General features: G+C 38.5%; 1 protein-coding gene and 2 long non-coding RNA genes across 11 annotated transcripts in view; 1 reads left to right on the top strand and 2 right to left on the bottom strand.

Moving 5' to 3' along the window:
• LOC146396001 (uncharacterized) overlaps positions 1-16,702 on the bottom strand; it is an 881,025-nt gene that overhangs the window by 78,240 nt on the left and 786,083 nt on the right. The window lies entirely within an intron of this gene.
• Positions 1,189-11,561, bottom strand: HNRNPA3 (heterogeneous nuclear ribonucleoprotein A3). 8 transcript variants are annotated; one of them, XM_003133501.6, is made up of 11 exons: positions 11,450-11,561; positions 9,396-9,518; positions 9,160-9,306; positions 8,860-9,070; positions 8,445-8,534; positions 8,266-8,361; positions 8,084-8,164; positions 6,519-6,662; positions 5,668-5,790; positions 5,507-5,576; positions 1,189-5,414 (listed from the first exon to the last, which is right to left on the bottom strand). In XM_003133501.6, the coding sequence occupies exons 1-10, from the start codon at positions 11,519-11,521 to the stop codon at positions 5,524-5,526; spliced, it is 1,140 nt and encodes a 379-aa protein (XP_003133549.1). In that variant the 5' UTR covers positions 11,522-11,561; the 3' UTR covers positions 1,189-5,414; positions 5,507-5,523. The 8 variants fall into 8 exon arrangements, with proteins under 8 accessions (XP_003133549.1, XP_005672036.1, XP_005672037.1 ...); XM_005671979.4 differs by having other exon boundaries at positions 1,189-2,719; XM_005671980.4 differs by having other exon boundaries at positions 6,522-6,662.
• The window catches only part of LOC110256983 (uncharacterized), a 218,842-nt gene continuing 213,685 nt past the window's right edge, over positions 11,546-16,702 (top strand). For both annotated transcript variants that reach the window (XR_014829811.1, XR_014829813.1), the window contains exon 1: positions 11,546-11,878. This is a non-coding gene — a long non-coding RNA (uncharacterized LOC110256983). The remainder of the gene's footprint in view (positions 11,879-16,702) is intronic.

Below are 16,702 nucleotides of genomic sequence, written 5' to 3'. Positions count from 1 at the left end.
AAACTTAATTTTTGCATCTTCAAAGCTGTTGAGACACCACCCTTGTATATATTATTTATCTGTATTTGCCACCAATAAATCTGAGAAGTAAAACTGTATAGATCCACATCTCTTAGCTTTTAGTACTTAACCTCTACCAGATGAATATAGTTTAATGCAACCTTACCATTACCCAACTGTCTAAAAATGTGATAAAAATGACATACTTTTACCTGTTACCTTACTCTTCTCCCAACTCCTTAGTACTTTCTATTCAGTTCTAAATTGTTAACCTAATGTATTAACAGAGTCCCACTTTTGCAAAATACAAGTAAAACAAAATAATAACTGCTGTCTATGAGTACAGGGGAGATTCCAATTTATCTTATTCCCTAAAATTTTGCAGTTTAATGTATTTTCATTCTGAGAAAATGTAAATTTTATTTTACGACTCAACTATTAAACTAGAATTAGAAGATACTTAAGAGCTGCACAGAAAACCACTGCATAAACTCTATGAAATCAACACTGAACACAAGCAAAATAGGTCACAATCCTGTTAACAGCTAAAAAACCTTTGTGAAATGCTTCAGTTCACAAAGCATTTCACATGGTCTTTAACAACTTTTCACGTTAACATCAATGTTATCCAAATACATGTGCTTATATAAAAAAATCCCATTAAAATGATACCTCACCAATTTGTCAAACTCCAACAGATTTTATCACTTTACATGGGTTAAACTGCAGAACAGTTTAAGACTAAAGTTTTCCCCAATCCACCACCATACCACAAAATGCTAGAACCCTTCTCAAGATTAAGAACCCAACACTTCCAAAGCAAAAAACAACCTAGTACCTTCCAACATCAGGATCCTTTTATCTTTATCCCAAATTGTTTTTCACCTAATTAGCCTTAACTATAATTTTCCTCCAAGTTCATTGGTTCCTCACCTAACACCCAAGTTATCTCATGTACTGTACATCCTTCAAGACCTAAATCCTTAGGTAGTAATAAACTGATTTTTTCCACACCTATTTCTCATGCAATCCACTTGTTTCATATTGAATAGAATCCACATCCTTTAAACTGATATGTGACAACTTATTCTAAATTTCCTGTTTTAACTTGCTAGTAATGTATGTAATGTCCACCTATACAGCATTTATGTCACATGAACCTTGTGAAGTGACAAAACAACACACACATTTCTAAAAATATTTTAATGAAAAAGTTATCTTTCTGTAAACATTTCATTATACTACAAATGAAACATTTGAATCCATTACAGACCACCTCTTAAGTCTTAAAAAATCAGAGTAAAACATTGAAATTTAAAAGTAATCTTGTTCATATATCCTTATTACCCCTGCACATTAGCATGCTCACTACTTTGTGACAGTACTGGAATTCCAAGACACCAGCATTAGATATTTCAAATTGTGACTTAGTATTAGAACTCTCAAAACCAAGTGTATTTCAACTGTTCCTTAACAAATTGTCTTTGATACCAATTTTTTTTAAAGTAATGAAATGTAAATTGAGTTTGTCCCTTTTTTTTCTAAAGAAATGTGTGGGAAGCTGTAACCTAAGAGTTGCTTTGACAAAATCAGTTAGGGTTTGCCTTCATCATCTCCCCTTGTATAAAATATCCTTTTGTTTACTGGTGCTGACTTAGGAGCATCCTATTTTTCAGAAATAACAGTGGAACTACATTTAAATAAAAATCACTTTATTTCATAAAGAAATGAGATGGACTGGAAAAGAACCACGCTTTTAAAAAACGTTTTCTATCTTAGGAAATTGCTTTACTAAAAACCATGTTGTAAATAATTTGTCATTAAAGGCTATTTATTACCTTATTGAACACTTCATTCTCTGGTGATGTGTAGAAATTCATCCCTCATTTAGGTACAGAAAGAGACCCAACCATTTCTGAAAATAAAGTCTATGGCAAACTACTCCTGTTTATGTAAGAACTTCACTGATTTTTAATTTAGAAACCAGTTTTAATCACCTGCCCCACCAAGTGTTATTTTTTTAAAAAGTGATTTAACATCTAATCTCAAATTTCAACAAGCCCTTCTAAGGCAGCAGTAATAGCCCTTATGAACAATCAGCATCTGGTATGAATAATAATTGAGTAACATTTTAACTACTCTTTGGAAAAGCTTGTCTTTTAGAAAGGAGCTTTAGTGTAAGTAGGCTCCCACTGCTTCTGGGTAACAGGTTAAACACAAAAAAAACTAAAAAAAAGAACCAAAAATTTTATTCTATTAATCCAAATAATTCCCTATAGTCATATGCAAGAGAACGTATTTATGTATGAGGCCACCTGAATACCTGTATGATCTGACAATTGTGAAAGTTCATTCTTTTTCCCTAGGAAGAGGATTGGAAGCTTAATGCTTGTTACAAGTCATGCTTATTACAAAAACCCTTCAAAAAAAAAAAAAAAAAAAATCTGGTCACTCTTTCTCTTGACTTCACCCTAGAGACACCAACAATGAATTATCTCTGACTCTAGATGAATGCTCATGGTTATTGCAGGTAAAATTTTAAAGCTTTTTTTTGCCAATGTACCTAATAGTTTGAAAATATGTAATATAAATTTATAGGGAAACAAATGGTGTCATCAGGCTTTACTGTGAGCTACAAACCTTACCCAGCCAGAAACCTTCGTATTTAAGATGGTAGGAAAGACATTCCTCATTTAGGCAAGTAGGGTTCTCATTCAACCTGCAAATCAAAAAGATTACTCTTACCTTGCTTTACAAAAAATTACTCTTTAATTAGTGAAAAAATTCAAATTCAAGCCTTACCTAATGCTTATTGCCCTTCCTCGCAGGTCTAAATGCTAGACCTAGTGACTGTGGCCAACTATCTCTCATTGATGTTCCAAAAGGCGAAGAGCTCCTTCCTGCTAGACTTTCTTCGATATTTCAGTTGTAATAAGCAGATTTAACTAGCTTTTGGAAAGTTGCTCACTATCACCATAGTATCTTATGCCTTCACTTCTCTGTAGTTGAAGCTCTTGCTGCTGCCTTGTCATTCTTTATTTATGCTGACTTGTCCATACTCAAAAGGCTGCTGAAGTCCTGTCTTAGTGAGTCTCCTTTGATCCACTCTGTGCTTAAAAAGCACATCTTAGGTCCTTTAAAGCTGGTTAAATCGCTCTCCTCATGGCTTAACTTTTCCACACTGTTCACAAGAACTAAGCTAATACAACTTATAAACAGGTCACATACACAAGATTTCACCTGCTTATAGGTTGCAGACATCAACTTGACTGACAATATTTTCACTATTAAACTAGTTCCAGAACATAGAAAGTTTGTTAACAGTACAATTAACCTCATATTCCATTAAAGGATACTGTCAAGGTTATGTCAAACAATTTCACAAACATAGAAACAGGAAATGTTAATCTCCCCCATTCCTTCAATCTTTATTATATGAATAAAAGAACTTGAGACAATTTAGCTTAATTTTAATGTTTCCCAAGCATTACTTTGACCATGTACCCAGGTTTAAGTTATGAACATTGACAGTGTCCATTTATATAACCACACTTGAAGTTGTTAACGACTTAACCATTTTCTAATAATTAGCCTATTTTCTACACTGCTTATTCACATATGTCCATTAACAAATGGAATGTTGTCTGTTACATTTATTGGTTTGTGAGTGTTTTCTGGAAAACTGCAGTGTCTGTGAAGACCAATTTCCATGCTGGCATTGCATGCAGCCAAATATTAATGCACAGAGGCACAGAATTAGAGCAACAAGAGAGCATATTCAAACACTAGCACGCCCCATCCCCCCTTTTATTGCTTGTTTTGCTTAGTACTTCTTAAAACAAAAATAAGAATCTCAAATTCAACGTTCAACTGCCAAAGAAATAATTACAGCAGGGCACATACTTAGGGCTCGAATGAGATTGTAAGCACTAGCTGGCGCAAAACAGTAGACGTTGGTTTTTATATATATGACCTTGTTACCTAAAACTCTTCTCAACCAGGGTCTTCCAAACAAATTGTTAATTCATACCAACATGATTTAGGTTCAAGCATACACATGGAATAACAGTGTGTTCTTTGGGATTTTAAGTGAATACAACTCTGACTATCCAAATTTGAATTCAGGTCTCTGGGAAGTAAAAAGCTTATTTGTACTAAGCAACTGTGCTACACTTCTAATGCAGTTAAGTCATTTGTGATGATTATATCTAGACTATCCTTGGTTTCATCCAGTAAAATGCACAGGGTACAAACAGGAAAGCATGCCAGCCAGTTAAGAGTTCAACAATGCATGATTTTTATTCTCTTGCTCTGAGAGCTTGTATCAAAAAAATATATATTAAACCAAGGAAAATAACCAAAGATTTAAGGGCCTCTTGTGCTTTAAAAAGGAAAAAAAAGGCAGCCACTAATTTGCTCAGATGTAGCAGGCTTAGTGGTCCTGTATCTGAAAATTTTAAAAATGTTTTATAAGATAGGAGGAAGGGGAAAACATTCACTACCCCTTTCCCAAATTTAAACAGAGGGCAGCAGACATCCTTTACACCCAAATAAAACTATGGGAGCAGTTCACATGTGACCAAGGTGAATGCAGAATGGAGATGTTCTAAACACAGCTAGGACTCTCAGCAAAGCTAATACACTAAAATCATATGATTACATTTTTAAAGAAAATGCACAAAAACCAAATAGGAATTTTGAGATTTTTCATTTGAAGGTAAATCTTAATGCTATTAAATTCACAAATATGCTAATTTAAATACCCAATTCTATTATCTAAAACACACATTGCAAACATACAAATATCTATTCTCTCCACATGTCAGAGCCCACTCATTTCATGGTTTGGAAATGGGGAGAATAAATTTCCCCTTAAACTGCAAGTCAGCAGGTGTTTCTTTACAGTTAACTTTAGCAAAATTCATACAAAATAGTAATTAACAATGATCTTCTTTACTTGTTAACTCACAAGGAAACACCTTCAAAACTGCATTTTGTTAGAGTTTCTGTACTAAAATGTAGAAAAACTGAACTACACAAATATTGAAAAGTTAAAAATTCCTTAATTTTTTATTCCTGGTACCACTACCACAATTTACAGGGCAATATACCTGATGTAATGAAAAGAAAAAGAAAAAGACAAAGCTACAACAGATAAAAGACCTCAGGAATGTACATCTAATTGACACTACATTGCATTAATCAATAGCTGCACTTTTTGCAAACTGTGGCTATGACAGTCCTGAACAAGAAGGGTTTCCTGTTTAAGCTGCAGTAACTTTTCTGACTATGGATCATCGTTCCTTCTGTGGCAGATTTTTACAGTTCCTCTAATGCATTTGGGACGACTGTCTCAAAGTAACCTGCAGCTTTCCTGACAACTCCTCGCTCTCTCTCCTGCTAAGAACTGTAGCCTGTTGAATAATACAGGATAAAAAAATTATTACACTCAGTGAACAGTTCCACATATTCTTTATCATCATAATAAAAATTTAAAGATACCTACCCTTTTCTGCTGAGTTTTTAGAACCTTCTGCTACCATATCCACCACTTCCACCACCAGATCCATAACCACCTGGGAACATAATTTAAAGTTTTAAAAGAAATATACAGGTGTTTTCAATTTAAAACACTATGATGAATTTTAATAGAAAAAAATTATTTACCACCATAGGGACTGCCCGAGCTTCTTCCACCAAAACTGCCCCCCTTCATGGGTCCATAATTTGATTGTTGTTGTCCACTATAATTTCCAAAATCATTATAGTTCCCACCACCACCATAGTTACCTGAAATTACAAAGGTTTTATTTGTGGCTGACCTACAGTTACTTTCCTTTTAAAATATACACACTTTTTGAGAATCATGGCAGCATGCTCTACAACACTTTAAACAAACAACTCTTTGAAAACTTTCTCCACCAGAGGCCCACTAGCAGACCTCAGGCATAAGTAGAAGGGGAAACAAAATGAAAGATGGCTCAAAAAACTATGTTGTCCAGACAGCCATCATATTTTGTTTATATTGGAGGCTATACCCTAGAGCAATTAATTCACTTCTTCATAATACTAAACACCATCAAAACACTATTAACTTTTAAACCACTGACAAAAACATCTCAAATTGACTGCTATGAAAAACCTTCTGTCACTGACATACTTGTGACATATTAAGAGTCAAAGCATTTTTGTCACCTAGACCCCCATGACATCCTATTCATTCCAACATGCCTGCAGATTCAATTTACAGTAACCATTTGTTCAGCTTTAAAATTAGTGCCAAGTTAAAATTCAGGCAACAAGTATTACTGATATATGCCCATTTCAATACACAAAATAAGAATTGAATACATCTTGCCAATTTATATGTAGTCAGCAAAAGAATACTCAGTTAAATTTTCCAACATTTGATTTTTTATTACAGAACACAAAATTTGACCAAATGCTGTTTTAATGTTTTCAAACACCTGTAATGAACTATAAACAGTATTGAATATTTAAAACAAGTGAAAGCTTACCACCTCCAAAATTTCCTCCTTCATTGTAACCATCATATCCTCCACCACCGCCACCATATCCACCACCTTGGTTCCCATATCCTGGTCCACCACCACCATAGCCTCCTCTACTACTATAACCAGGACCACCACCATAGTTGCCACCTAAAAAGATAAATCGAGTTATTACACAAACACGAATGTACAAAAGGTCAAGTTATTGAATGCTAGTTTCCATCACTTTTAAGCACCTGCAAAACAGGCCAATGAATTGAATTATATCTCCAAAGTTTGGTAATACCTGGTGAATAGAAAAGCAAGAATCTGGGCTGCTAACTACTGTTACTTATATATCTTATATATATAACCTTATGTATCTTCTGACATTAAAATTTTTTTTCAATTTTTAAAAACTTCACTAAGGAAAACAGCAGTTTCCTCTAAGACATGAACAACTGCTAGTACAATAAACCCACCAATAAATAATTCAGCCAAGAAGAACTACTTAATATTAAATCTTAAAGGGGAAAAAAATCTTGTCTTCCATGGTTATTAGTTTAGAAACATATTTTAATGGTCAAATCATGTTAAGTTTTAATTGAAATTAGGAAAATGTAGAGTTCCTGTCATGGCTCAGTGAAAATGAATCTGACTAGCATTCATGAGGACACAGGTTTGATTCCTGGCTTTGCTCAGTGGTGTTGCCATGAGCTGTGGTGCAGGTCAGATATTGCTCAAAGCCACAGCATTTCTGTGGCTGTGGCAGAGGCTGGCAGCTCTAGCTCCGCTTCGAACCCCCGCCCGAGAGCTGCAATATGCTGTGGCTGAGGCCCTGAAAAGACCAAAAAAAAAAAGGGGGGGGGGGATGTAAACGAATACTTCATTTTTTTTTGCAGGGGGAGCTGTCCCATGGCATATGGAATTCCCTGGTCAGGGATCACAACTATAGCAATGATGGATCCTTAACCCACTGTGCCAGGCTGGATTGAACCTGTATCCCAGTCCTCCGAAGACACTGCTGATCCCATTGCCCCACAAGTGGAATTCCAACAAATACTTAATTCTTAATAAAGTATATAAAGTCAAAACATCGGAGTTCCTGTCGTGGCTCAGTGGTTAACGAATCTGACTAGGCACCATGAGGTTGCAGGTTCCATCCCTGGCCTTGCTCAGTGGGTTAAGGATTCAGCGTTGCCGTGAGCTGTGGTGTAGGTTGCAGACACCAGATCCGACGGTGCTGTGGCTCTGGTGTAGGCCAGCGGCTACAGCTCTGATTTGACCCCTAGCCTGGGAACCTCCATATGCCACAAGAGCGGCCCAAGAAATGGCAAAAATAAATAAATAAATAAATAAAGTAAAAATATCAGGGAGCTCCCCTTGCGGTGCACCTGAAACAAACCCATGACTAGGAACCATGAGATTGCATGTTCAAAACCTGGCCTCAATCATGGAGGGTTAAGGATCCAGCGTTGCTGTGGCTGTGGCGTGGGCTGGCAGCTGCAGCTCCGTTTCCACCCCAGCCTGGGAATCGCCACATGCTGCAGGTGCAGCCCTAAAAAGCAAAATCGAATGTTACAAAAACTTACCATCACCTCCAAATCCATTATATCCACCATCGCCTCCTCCATAACTACCCCTGCTGCCACCACCTCCACCACCATAACCTCCTGAAGAAAAAGCAAGCAAAGTGTGAGTTAAAATTATATACCTTCAATTTACTCATAAATTTTAGGCAGACATGTACTTAGAATTAAGGTAACTGTCCCACCTCTTCCACCAAAGTTTCCGCCACGGCCAAAGTTGCCTCCACCACCTCCAAAGTTTCCGCCACGACCCATAAAGTTGCCAGATCCCCCTCCACGACCTTTAACACAGGCAAGAAGAATCTTTAAGATTTTTACAAACGCAATTTACATCTATTTTATATGTATATGTGGTACTACTCACCTCTCTGTGATCCAGCAGATTGCATTTCTTGTTTAGAAAGGGCCTTTTTCACTTCACAATTATGCCCATTTATAGTGTGGTATTTCTGAACTAAATTTTATTTTAATCAAACAAACAAACAAAAGTTATTTGAAGTTTGGAAAAGCACATATAAATGAAAACCTTTATCACTATATAACATTAAAACATCATCAAAAAGGTAGTGACTTTGAGGGTGTAAAGAGTGTTCTGAGATGTTAATATTTATTTCTTCATCCGGATGCTGGCTATATAAGTGTAGTCACTTTATGAAAACGGAACCATACACTTTATATGCTAATATTGTACACAACACAATGTTATAAGCTTTTTAGCAAGTTCAGTATAGCAAAGAAGCCATTTCAGCTTTCTCAAATTCTGATAAACTGCTACTTACCAACAATTTTATCAACTGTATCATGATCATCGAAAGTTACAAAAGCAAATCCTCTCTTTTTCCCACTCTGCCTGTCTTCCATAACTTCTATGGTTTCAATTTTGCCATACTTTTCAAAGTAGTCTCTCAAATTGTATTCCTCTGTGTCTTCTTTAATACCACCAACAAAAATTTTCTTCACTGTTAGATGGGCACCAGGCTTTACAGAATCCTTCAAATAAAATATATTTAAGTAAAAAAAAAAAAAAAACCCCAGAAGTTTACAACTTCATGTCACACAACATGTTATTATTGACACACCTCTCTAGAAACAGCTCTCTTTGGTTCCACTACACGTCCATCAACCTTGTGTGGTCGAGCACACATTGCTGCATCCACCTCTTCAACACAAGAGTAAGTCACAAAACCAAATCCCCTGGAACGTTTTGTTTGGGGGTCTCTCATCACCTAGAAAACAAAAATTTTAAAGCACTGAAACACCTCCACAGGTGCTCTAACCCTTTTTAAGAACCTTTTTTGTTCCTTTAATAACTTACCACACAATCTGTAAGTGTGCCCCATTTCTCAAAATGTTCTCTTAAACTATCATCTGTAGTTTCAAAGCTCAGACCACCAATAAACAGTTTTCTCAATTGCTCTGGTTCCTTTGGATCATGGCCCTGAATAAACAAATCAATACATTTTAATAAGTTCGTTTAGTAGGCAAATGCTAAGAAAAATGCACAAGCCTTTTAATCTGCTACAAATAAACTTAACATCAAATCCTTGTACTGTTAACACTTTGTCCAGTTAAAAATTGGAATAAGATCATACACATTCAGCGATTAAAGGGACCAAAGTACCAAGAAAACCTATAACCAGACTTTGAAATGCCAGCATCACTTAAAAACTAAACTTGAAACTCAACAGAATTCCACAATCAAAAGTCCCGTAATTTTGAACTACAATTTACAAGTGTCTGGGGACAAATTATTTTAGAAGTTGCTACTGAGAAACCATTTCCTAAGAAACCAAAGTGTTGTAAATGCAGTGATACATCTATGCCATTTCTTTTTATGTCTTCCCCTGTGTCTGCACCCTAACAAGCATTTAATTTTAAACCACAAAACTCTGAAGTACAACCTGCATTATGAATGCCAAATTTAGAGAAATTTACCACTTACAAGCAAATAAAGATGTTAAAATAAGTACTCCTAAAAAGACATGAAAAAATCCACCACGTATCTTGCTTGATACCTTCTTGTAATCGATTTGTTACAACTAATATACTGTAAATAGTTCCTATTCACAGCTGTACAACACCAAAAATGTCAATAACAACATTTTATTTGATCACAAAAAAGGATTTGTGTTAAGTATATTATTTGACAGGAATGGAGCACAATAAAACAAATTGAAATCTAAAAAATTAAGACACGGCCTGACCGTTTCACAATTTAACAAACAAGATCTGCCACTTTATATGCATCCAAAGTCCTTAAAAAGAGTTCACATTTACATTCTAAGGTCTTCCTGTGTCTTCTAAAAGTAGAGACATTAAGCATCTAATATGAAGAGACTATGACATGCTAGGAAAAAAGTTAAATGATTAATAGCCTAAAGTACTACTTCACTTAGTCTCACTTTCCAAGTTCTGATTAAATGTACTTGACGTTACACAAAGTTGACGGAAACTGTAACAGGAAAATTATCTCAAGTAAAAGAAAAAATTCGACTCTAGCTGCAGTCCTCTAAAACAAATACCCAAGAAACTACAACGTGAGCCAACCCGTCAGAAAAAAGAAAACATGAGTATCAAAAAGTTTTTAATTTCCTACTTTACATCTACATGCAAATTCTAAGATGCAGTATTTAACCCACATGGTGCAAATCTGCGTATAATTCTAAGTAGTTCAGCAAAAATGGCAGACCAAAAAGTATTTTAAAGCAGCAAACTAAACAAAAAAATTATTTTCAACTGAGTGTTGCGAAGAACACAGCCGAGAGAATCTCTTCTCCTGAGAGAGGTATGTAAGGCCTAAGGCACCGGGAGAACATCCTTGAAAGCACTAGGCCCCAAGCTTCGAGGCCATTTGCGGCATTTTCTGCTGGGCCGCCTCCTTCCTCTCCCTTCCAATCCCACGTTCTCCCGGCGGCGGAGCCAGGCGGCGGCCATTGCGTGCCAATGCGCCATTTCGTAACGCGGCAGCGGATCAATGTCAGTGTGGCCGCCGCCCGCCTGCTAGCTCGCCCGGATGTGCCTGCTCGTCCCCTCCCCTCCCCCACCGCCTCCTCCCAACCGCTCCCGCCGAGGCCCGCCATGCCGTCCTCGGCCTTGGATGCGAGGCCGCGCGGCCGGCGGACCAACTTCCCTCCCGAGGTCTCCCCAGCCACGCCTCGCAGCAAAAGACCACCTGTGCAGACGAAGGAGAGGCATGGCGGGCAAGAAGCCCCGAAAAAACCTCTGAAGCCCGTTCCCCTCCCCCCACCACCGCCCGTCTCAACGCAGAGCGCGGGACAGCCTCCCGGTCCGCCCGGCCTCCCCGCTCCCACCGAGCCAGGCCCTTCATGCTGGCCATTACCCATCAACCCCCCACTCTCCCCCTAATACCTCCTCCCCCCGGCGGCGGCGGCGACGGCCGGAGTCGGGCTGGGGGCGACCGGGCGGCGGTTTTACCTCCATTTTGAGACCGGACTCGCCTCTTCCAACTCGAGTTCAATATGGGACCGAGAGGAAGAGGCGGGGCCAGTGACCACGTGACGCGCCTTCCGCGCGCCGCCGGCCTAGTGGGGGGAGGGGCGAATAGGTGCAGGGCGTGGCCAACTGGGCGCGAAGAGGGACTGGATGAGCGGGTTGGCGGGCAGAGGGTGGGGGCGTGGCAGGCCCCGGGAGCGCGCGCGCTCAGCCAACTTCCAGTGCGACGCCGCCCTAGCCGCCGTTCGCGCCTGGGTGGCTGCGAGGACGTCGTCTGGGTTTCGGCCAATGGCCAGCGCCCACGTCGGGGGAACGCCTCGTGACCGCGCGTCACCGGAGAAAAAGGCTTGTTTCCCTTTCTTCTTGCGCTCCTTTTCCCCTCCCCCACGTGGGCCTCTAGCTTTCCATTACCAAATTCATTTCATTCCCGTGCGTGAATAAAACCACACTTTTCTCTTGTACTTTATGGTTGCAAGAAAGCCCCCTCGGTGTCTTCTCGCGGGTTTCAAAATGCCAGAAACTGGTGTGTGTCTGACTGCGATGCCCACTGTGAGGGCGCGCACTGAAAATTCCTGTGACACCGATTGTGTGTATCTTGAGCACCTTGGAAAGACCTTAAAACGCGCGGCTGACACTGAAATTTCATCCTTAACAGCTGAGGCAGGAGCGTTCGAGGTCAGTTAATTAGGTACACACTGATCTTAAGAAATCTGTTGGCACTATTTTCTGACACTTCTAGTTACTGTGGAAAGAACTGAAGCAACTGTTCTCACAGACAGGATTTAAGGAATGATTTACAAGATTGATGAAAAGTAGGATCACCAGATATGCTTCCTATTTGCGAGTGATTTCTATCTTATTTTTATTTGTGAAGTATAACGTAGAAGATCAATTAAGGAGTTAAATACTATGGAGCTAATCTCAGCCTACCTAGTAATTTTTTTTTAGAAATAGATTTATTTATTATTTTTTTGTCTTTTGTCTTTTTAGGGCCGCAGCACATGAAGGCTCCCAGGCTAGGGATCGAATTGGAGCTGCACTTGCCCGCCTACACCACAGCCCCAGAAAGGCAGGATCCAAGCCGCATCTGCGACCTACACCACAGTTCATGGCAATCCAGATTTTTAACCCACTAAGCGAAGCCAGGGATCGAGCCCACAACTAGTAGGGTTTGTTAACTACTGAGCCAAGACGTAAACTCCCTACCTAGTAACTTTAAGTCATTTGAACTTACTAAGCTTTTTTTTTTTTTTTTTTTTAATTAAAGTATAGTTGATTTACATGCTAAGCTTTAGTTTTAGGGTGTTTTCGAGATTTGGTCATCTCCGACACCCATGACAGCTGTAAATAATTTGTGGATCCGTATTTGAGCAAGGTACTGATAAAAGAGACCACAGTTGGCAGGTTTCCCTACCATGCTAAGAAATGCCCTGTATTTTAATGTACCAACCCTTTAGAATTGATCTGGCCCTCCTTTGGAAAGATCAGAAATCTAATCATTTATATTCTCCATTATTTGAAAAGCAGTTAGCTAATGAATGGGTAATGGTGGGTTCAGAGTTTGGAAAAAAAGGAACACAAAGATCAAGATTTTGATGTTTATCTAGCATTGCCCAAGTGGAACAGTGTTTTATTTGGGAAACAAGAGCAAAAGGTACTCTGTTCTGGGGCAAAAACAGTCACCAGGCCTTAATGTAACTTGAATGAAATAAGCCTCAAAGCATCCTCTGGTTGCTCTGATTCTTTTATCACAAGCAAATTATTACGTGTTCTGCTTATCAGTTACTCAGTGATAGCTAACACAAGTACTTGAGAAAATTTATACCCTTAGTGTCTTATTAATATATAAAGGCTTTGCAACTTTGATTACTATGAAATAGTCATGAATAACTTCTACAATTCTGAGTATAAAGAAAGATGGGAAGTTAAGGACCTTAGGAAGATGGTATTCACACCAAGGTACCCTATGAGACACTGTAAGGGTGATCAAGAAGACTGATCACTTGGCTTCACTTCAGGGCATGTTTGTCTGGGTGCTTCTTAACCAAGTTATTTCTAATCGATAACTTCTGTTATTCTTTCTTTGAGTTGTGTTAAATTTTCATATTAATTTGAGAAATGATGAAGGCTGGGATACCAAGTACTTCCATCCAGGAACATGGAATGTCCCTCCATTTATTAAGGTCTTTTGTCCTTCAGTAAAATGTGGATTCCTCCCAAATTTGTTGTTCATTCAGATTCTGTGGTTTTTAAAATTAGCTTTTTTTTTTTTTTTTTTTTTCCTCTGCTTTTGTCTAATCTTACCTTCTAGCTCTGGGGCTACATAGTATCTCAAACAAATATCTTACCCTCCAGCTCTGGGGCTACATAGTATCTCAAACAAATATCTTACCCTCCAGCTATGGGGCTACATAGTATCTCAAACAAATATGTCAAACAATAACAAATTGGAATTCTTGACCCTGTTGAACACAGACGAACCCTGGCTGCTCTCCATCCTCGTAGCCCTCCCTATCTTTGAAATGTGAGAGAGAAAGAGAGTGTATGGGGTAGGGTGCGGGGCACATCTGTGTCCTAGGGTGGAATGGAGTGGCAGAGAGACTTTATAAATCTGTGTTAGGGCCTCTTGACTTCTTTCATATCACAATACATACTGGAAATGCTAGTTTTTGTACTGAACACTAGGTTATATAAATGAAGAGATTTAAACACAATTAAATGATAGTAAAGGAGTTCAACTGTAATGAACCCAACCAGTATCCATGAGGATGCAGGTTTGATCCCTGGCCCCACTCAGTGGGTTAAGGATCTGGTGTTGCCATGACTTATGGTGTATGTCGAAGATGTGGCTTGGATCTGGCATTGCTGTGGCTATGGAGTAGGCCAGCAGCTGCAGCTCCGATTCTATCCCTATTTTGGAAACTTCCATATGCCTCAGGTGCAGGACTAAAAAAAGAAAAAAATGAAAAATGAATGATGGTTAAAAAAAATTCACAATATTTTAAAAATTAAATAATGAGAAAATAAAATACAGTATACTAGGAATGAAACTGAACATTGAATTTAGATAAAAGTTTCAAATAAAATTTCTCCACATTTTTAATTGACTTGAATTTGTTCCTATGAATATATTCTGATATTAGGTTTTATGGGTGAAAGGCTTATTCAGTTTCTGATCTAGACTTTTAAATGATAAACTCATATTCTGAATAGTGAGTATCACTGAGAGGCTCTGATCACATAAGTGGGTGGTAAAATACTTAAAGCCATTTTATTCAGCCATTCAAAATTTACAAGTGTAATTATATTTAAAGAATAGCAACTCTTAAAACTTTTCCTTTCCTTTATTGACTAATGCTGCAATTTCATATGATAACTTAGTATGTATGTCCTTTTACATTTTCTTCCATGTCCAATCAAAGCTTTAAGTATATATAAATGTGTATATGTAGTTATATCTGTTTTGTTTATAGAAAATGTATAAAACTATGCAGGAGATCTTGTGTGGCTCATCAGGTTAAGTATCTGGCATTGTCACTGCAGCTGCTCAGGTTCTTTCCCTGGCCTGGGAACTCCTGTGTGCCACAGATGCAGCCAAAAACGAAAAAGAGAAAAGAAAAAAAAAAATTTGATCTGACGTTTCCTTTTTACCCCCCACTTCACAAACCAGTTATTTATTTATTTATTGTCTTTTTGTCTTTTCTAGGGCTGCACCCTCAGCATATGGAGGTTCCCAGGCTAGGGGTTGAATCAGAGCCATAGCCACCAGCCTATGCTGCAGCTCACTGCAACGCCGGATCATTAACCCATTGAGCAAGGCCAGGGATCGAACCTGCAACCTCATGGTTCCTAGTCGGATTCATTAACCACTGAGCCATGACAGGAACTCCACAAACCAGACATTTATTGAACACTTACTACATACCAGGTGATGCTAGGTGCTGGAATCTCATCAAAGTCACTCACATTATTGAACACTTAGCATGTACCTTGCATTGTTGTAAGCACCTTATGTTCTTGATCACATTTAATTCCCCTAACAACCTTAGGGATAGGTCCCATCATTATCATCATCATCATCATTATTACTGTTATTACCTGGCTCCCTCCCATGTCATGCAGAAATTCCCAGACCAGGGATCAAACCTGAGCCACGGCAGTAACAGCACTAGATCCTTAACCACTAGGCCACCAGGGAACTCCAGTAGGTCTTATTATTGTAATTTTTTTAGGTGAGTAAACTAAGCCTTAAAAAGTTGAATGAATTGACCAGGGTCATATAGGTTCTAAAACTAAGGAAATGTGGAATGTCATGTCATACCTATATTTATACTTTAATATTCTTGGAAGTGACAACCTTTACTTAAAAGATTTTTCTGTCATGCCTCTGTCATGTTCACTACCTTTTTCATCATATTTCCAGAGACAGGAGGGCTCATAGTAAGCAAATCATTTATTTGTTGTTGAATAAATAAGTGAATGGACAATGAATGAACTATTTTGGGTCCCCTTCAGTGCTTTGCAGGACCTACCACATAATTTGTGGGCCTAGTGCAAAATGAAAATGCAGGGCCCCTTGTTAAAAAATTATTAAGAATTTCAAGGAGTTGCATTGTGACTCAGTGGGTTAAGAACCCCACATAGTATCTGTGAGAATGTGGATTTAATCCCTGGCCTCTTTCAGTGGGTTAAGGATCCGGCATTGCCATAAGCTGCAGCGTAGGTTACAGATGCAGCTCATACCTGGTGAATTTAGAATTTCAAGACAGTAACTTCTGAGCATTAAGCCAAGCCAAGACCCTTCTGAGTGCAGGGCCCTATACAAACCTGATGCTGGCCCTGGTACCTAGTGTACTGCCCATCTAGAGCAGGCTCTCAGTCTCTTTGGATGATTTTTCATTTTGTGATCTACCTCCACTTCCTCATCAGCCACTCATTTCGTATGTATTCACAATCTGCCGCAGGCTATGGAAATTCTTTTTCCAAAATCACAAATGATTATTTAGCTGTCAAATTAATTTCCCTGTTCTCATTGTTAATCCTCCTGTTTTAGTCAGTTCAGACTGTTTTAACAAAATACCATGGACCGGTGAATTAAACAACAAACATTTATTTCTCACGGTTCTAGAAGCTGGGAAATCTGTTAGGATGTCAGTATGGTCTGGGTCT

Source organism: Sus scrofa, chromosome 15 (genome assembly GCF_054392235.1).
Source record: "Sus scrofa isolate SSC_HxYL_T2T_F1_AM1 chromosome 15, Sscrofa_HxYL_maternal_Yorkshire_Landrace_v2.0, whole genome shotgun sequence".
Taxonomy (NCBI): Eukaryota; Metazoa; Chordata; class Mammalia; order Artiodactyla; family Suidae; genus Sus; species Sus scrofa.
Note: the sequence above shows the minus strand (reverse complement) of the source record. Positions and strands in the feature narration are given on the sequence as shown.

Excerpts from the sequence above, each read along its gene's own strand:
- HNRNPA3 (XM_003133501.6), bottom strand. The coding sequence starts at position 11,521 with ATGGAGGTAAAACCGCCGCCCGGTCGCCCCCAGCCCGACTCCGGCCGT. Across the intron at positions 8,535-8,859 it reads TACAGTTGATAAAATTGTTG|TTCAGAAATACCACACTATA; the intron begins GTAAGTAGCAGT and ends AATAAAATTTAG. Across the intron at positions 6,663-8,083 it reads TAATGGATTTGGAGGTGATG|GTGGCAACTATGGTGGTGGT; the intron begins GTAAGTTTTTGT and ends TTATCTTTTTAG.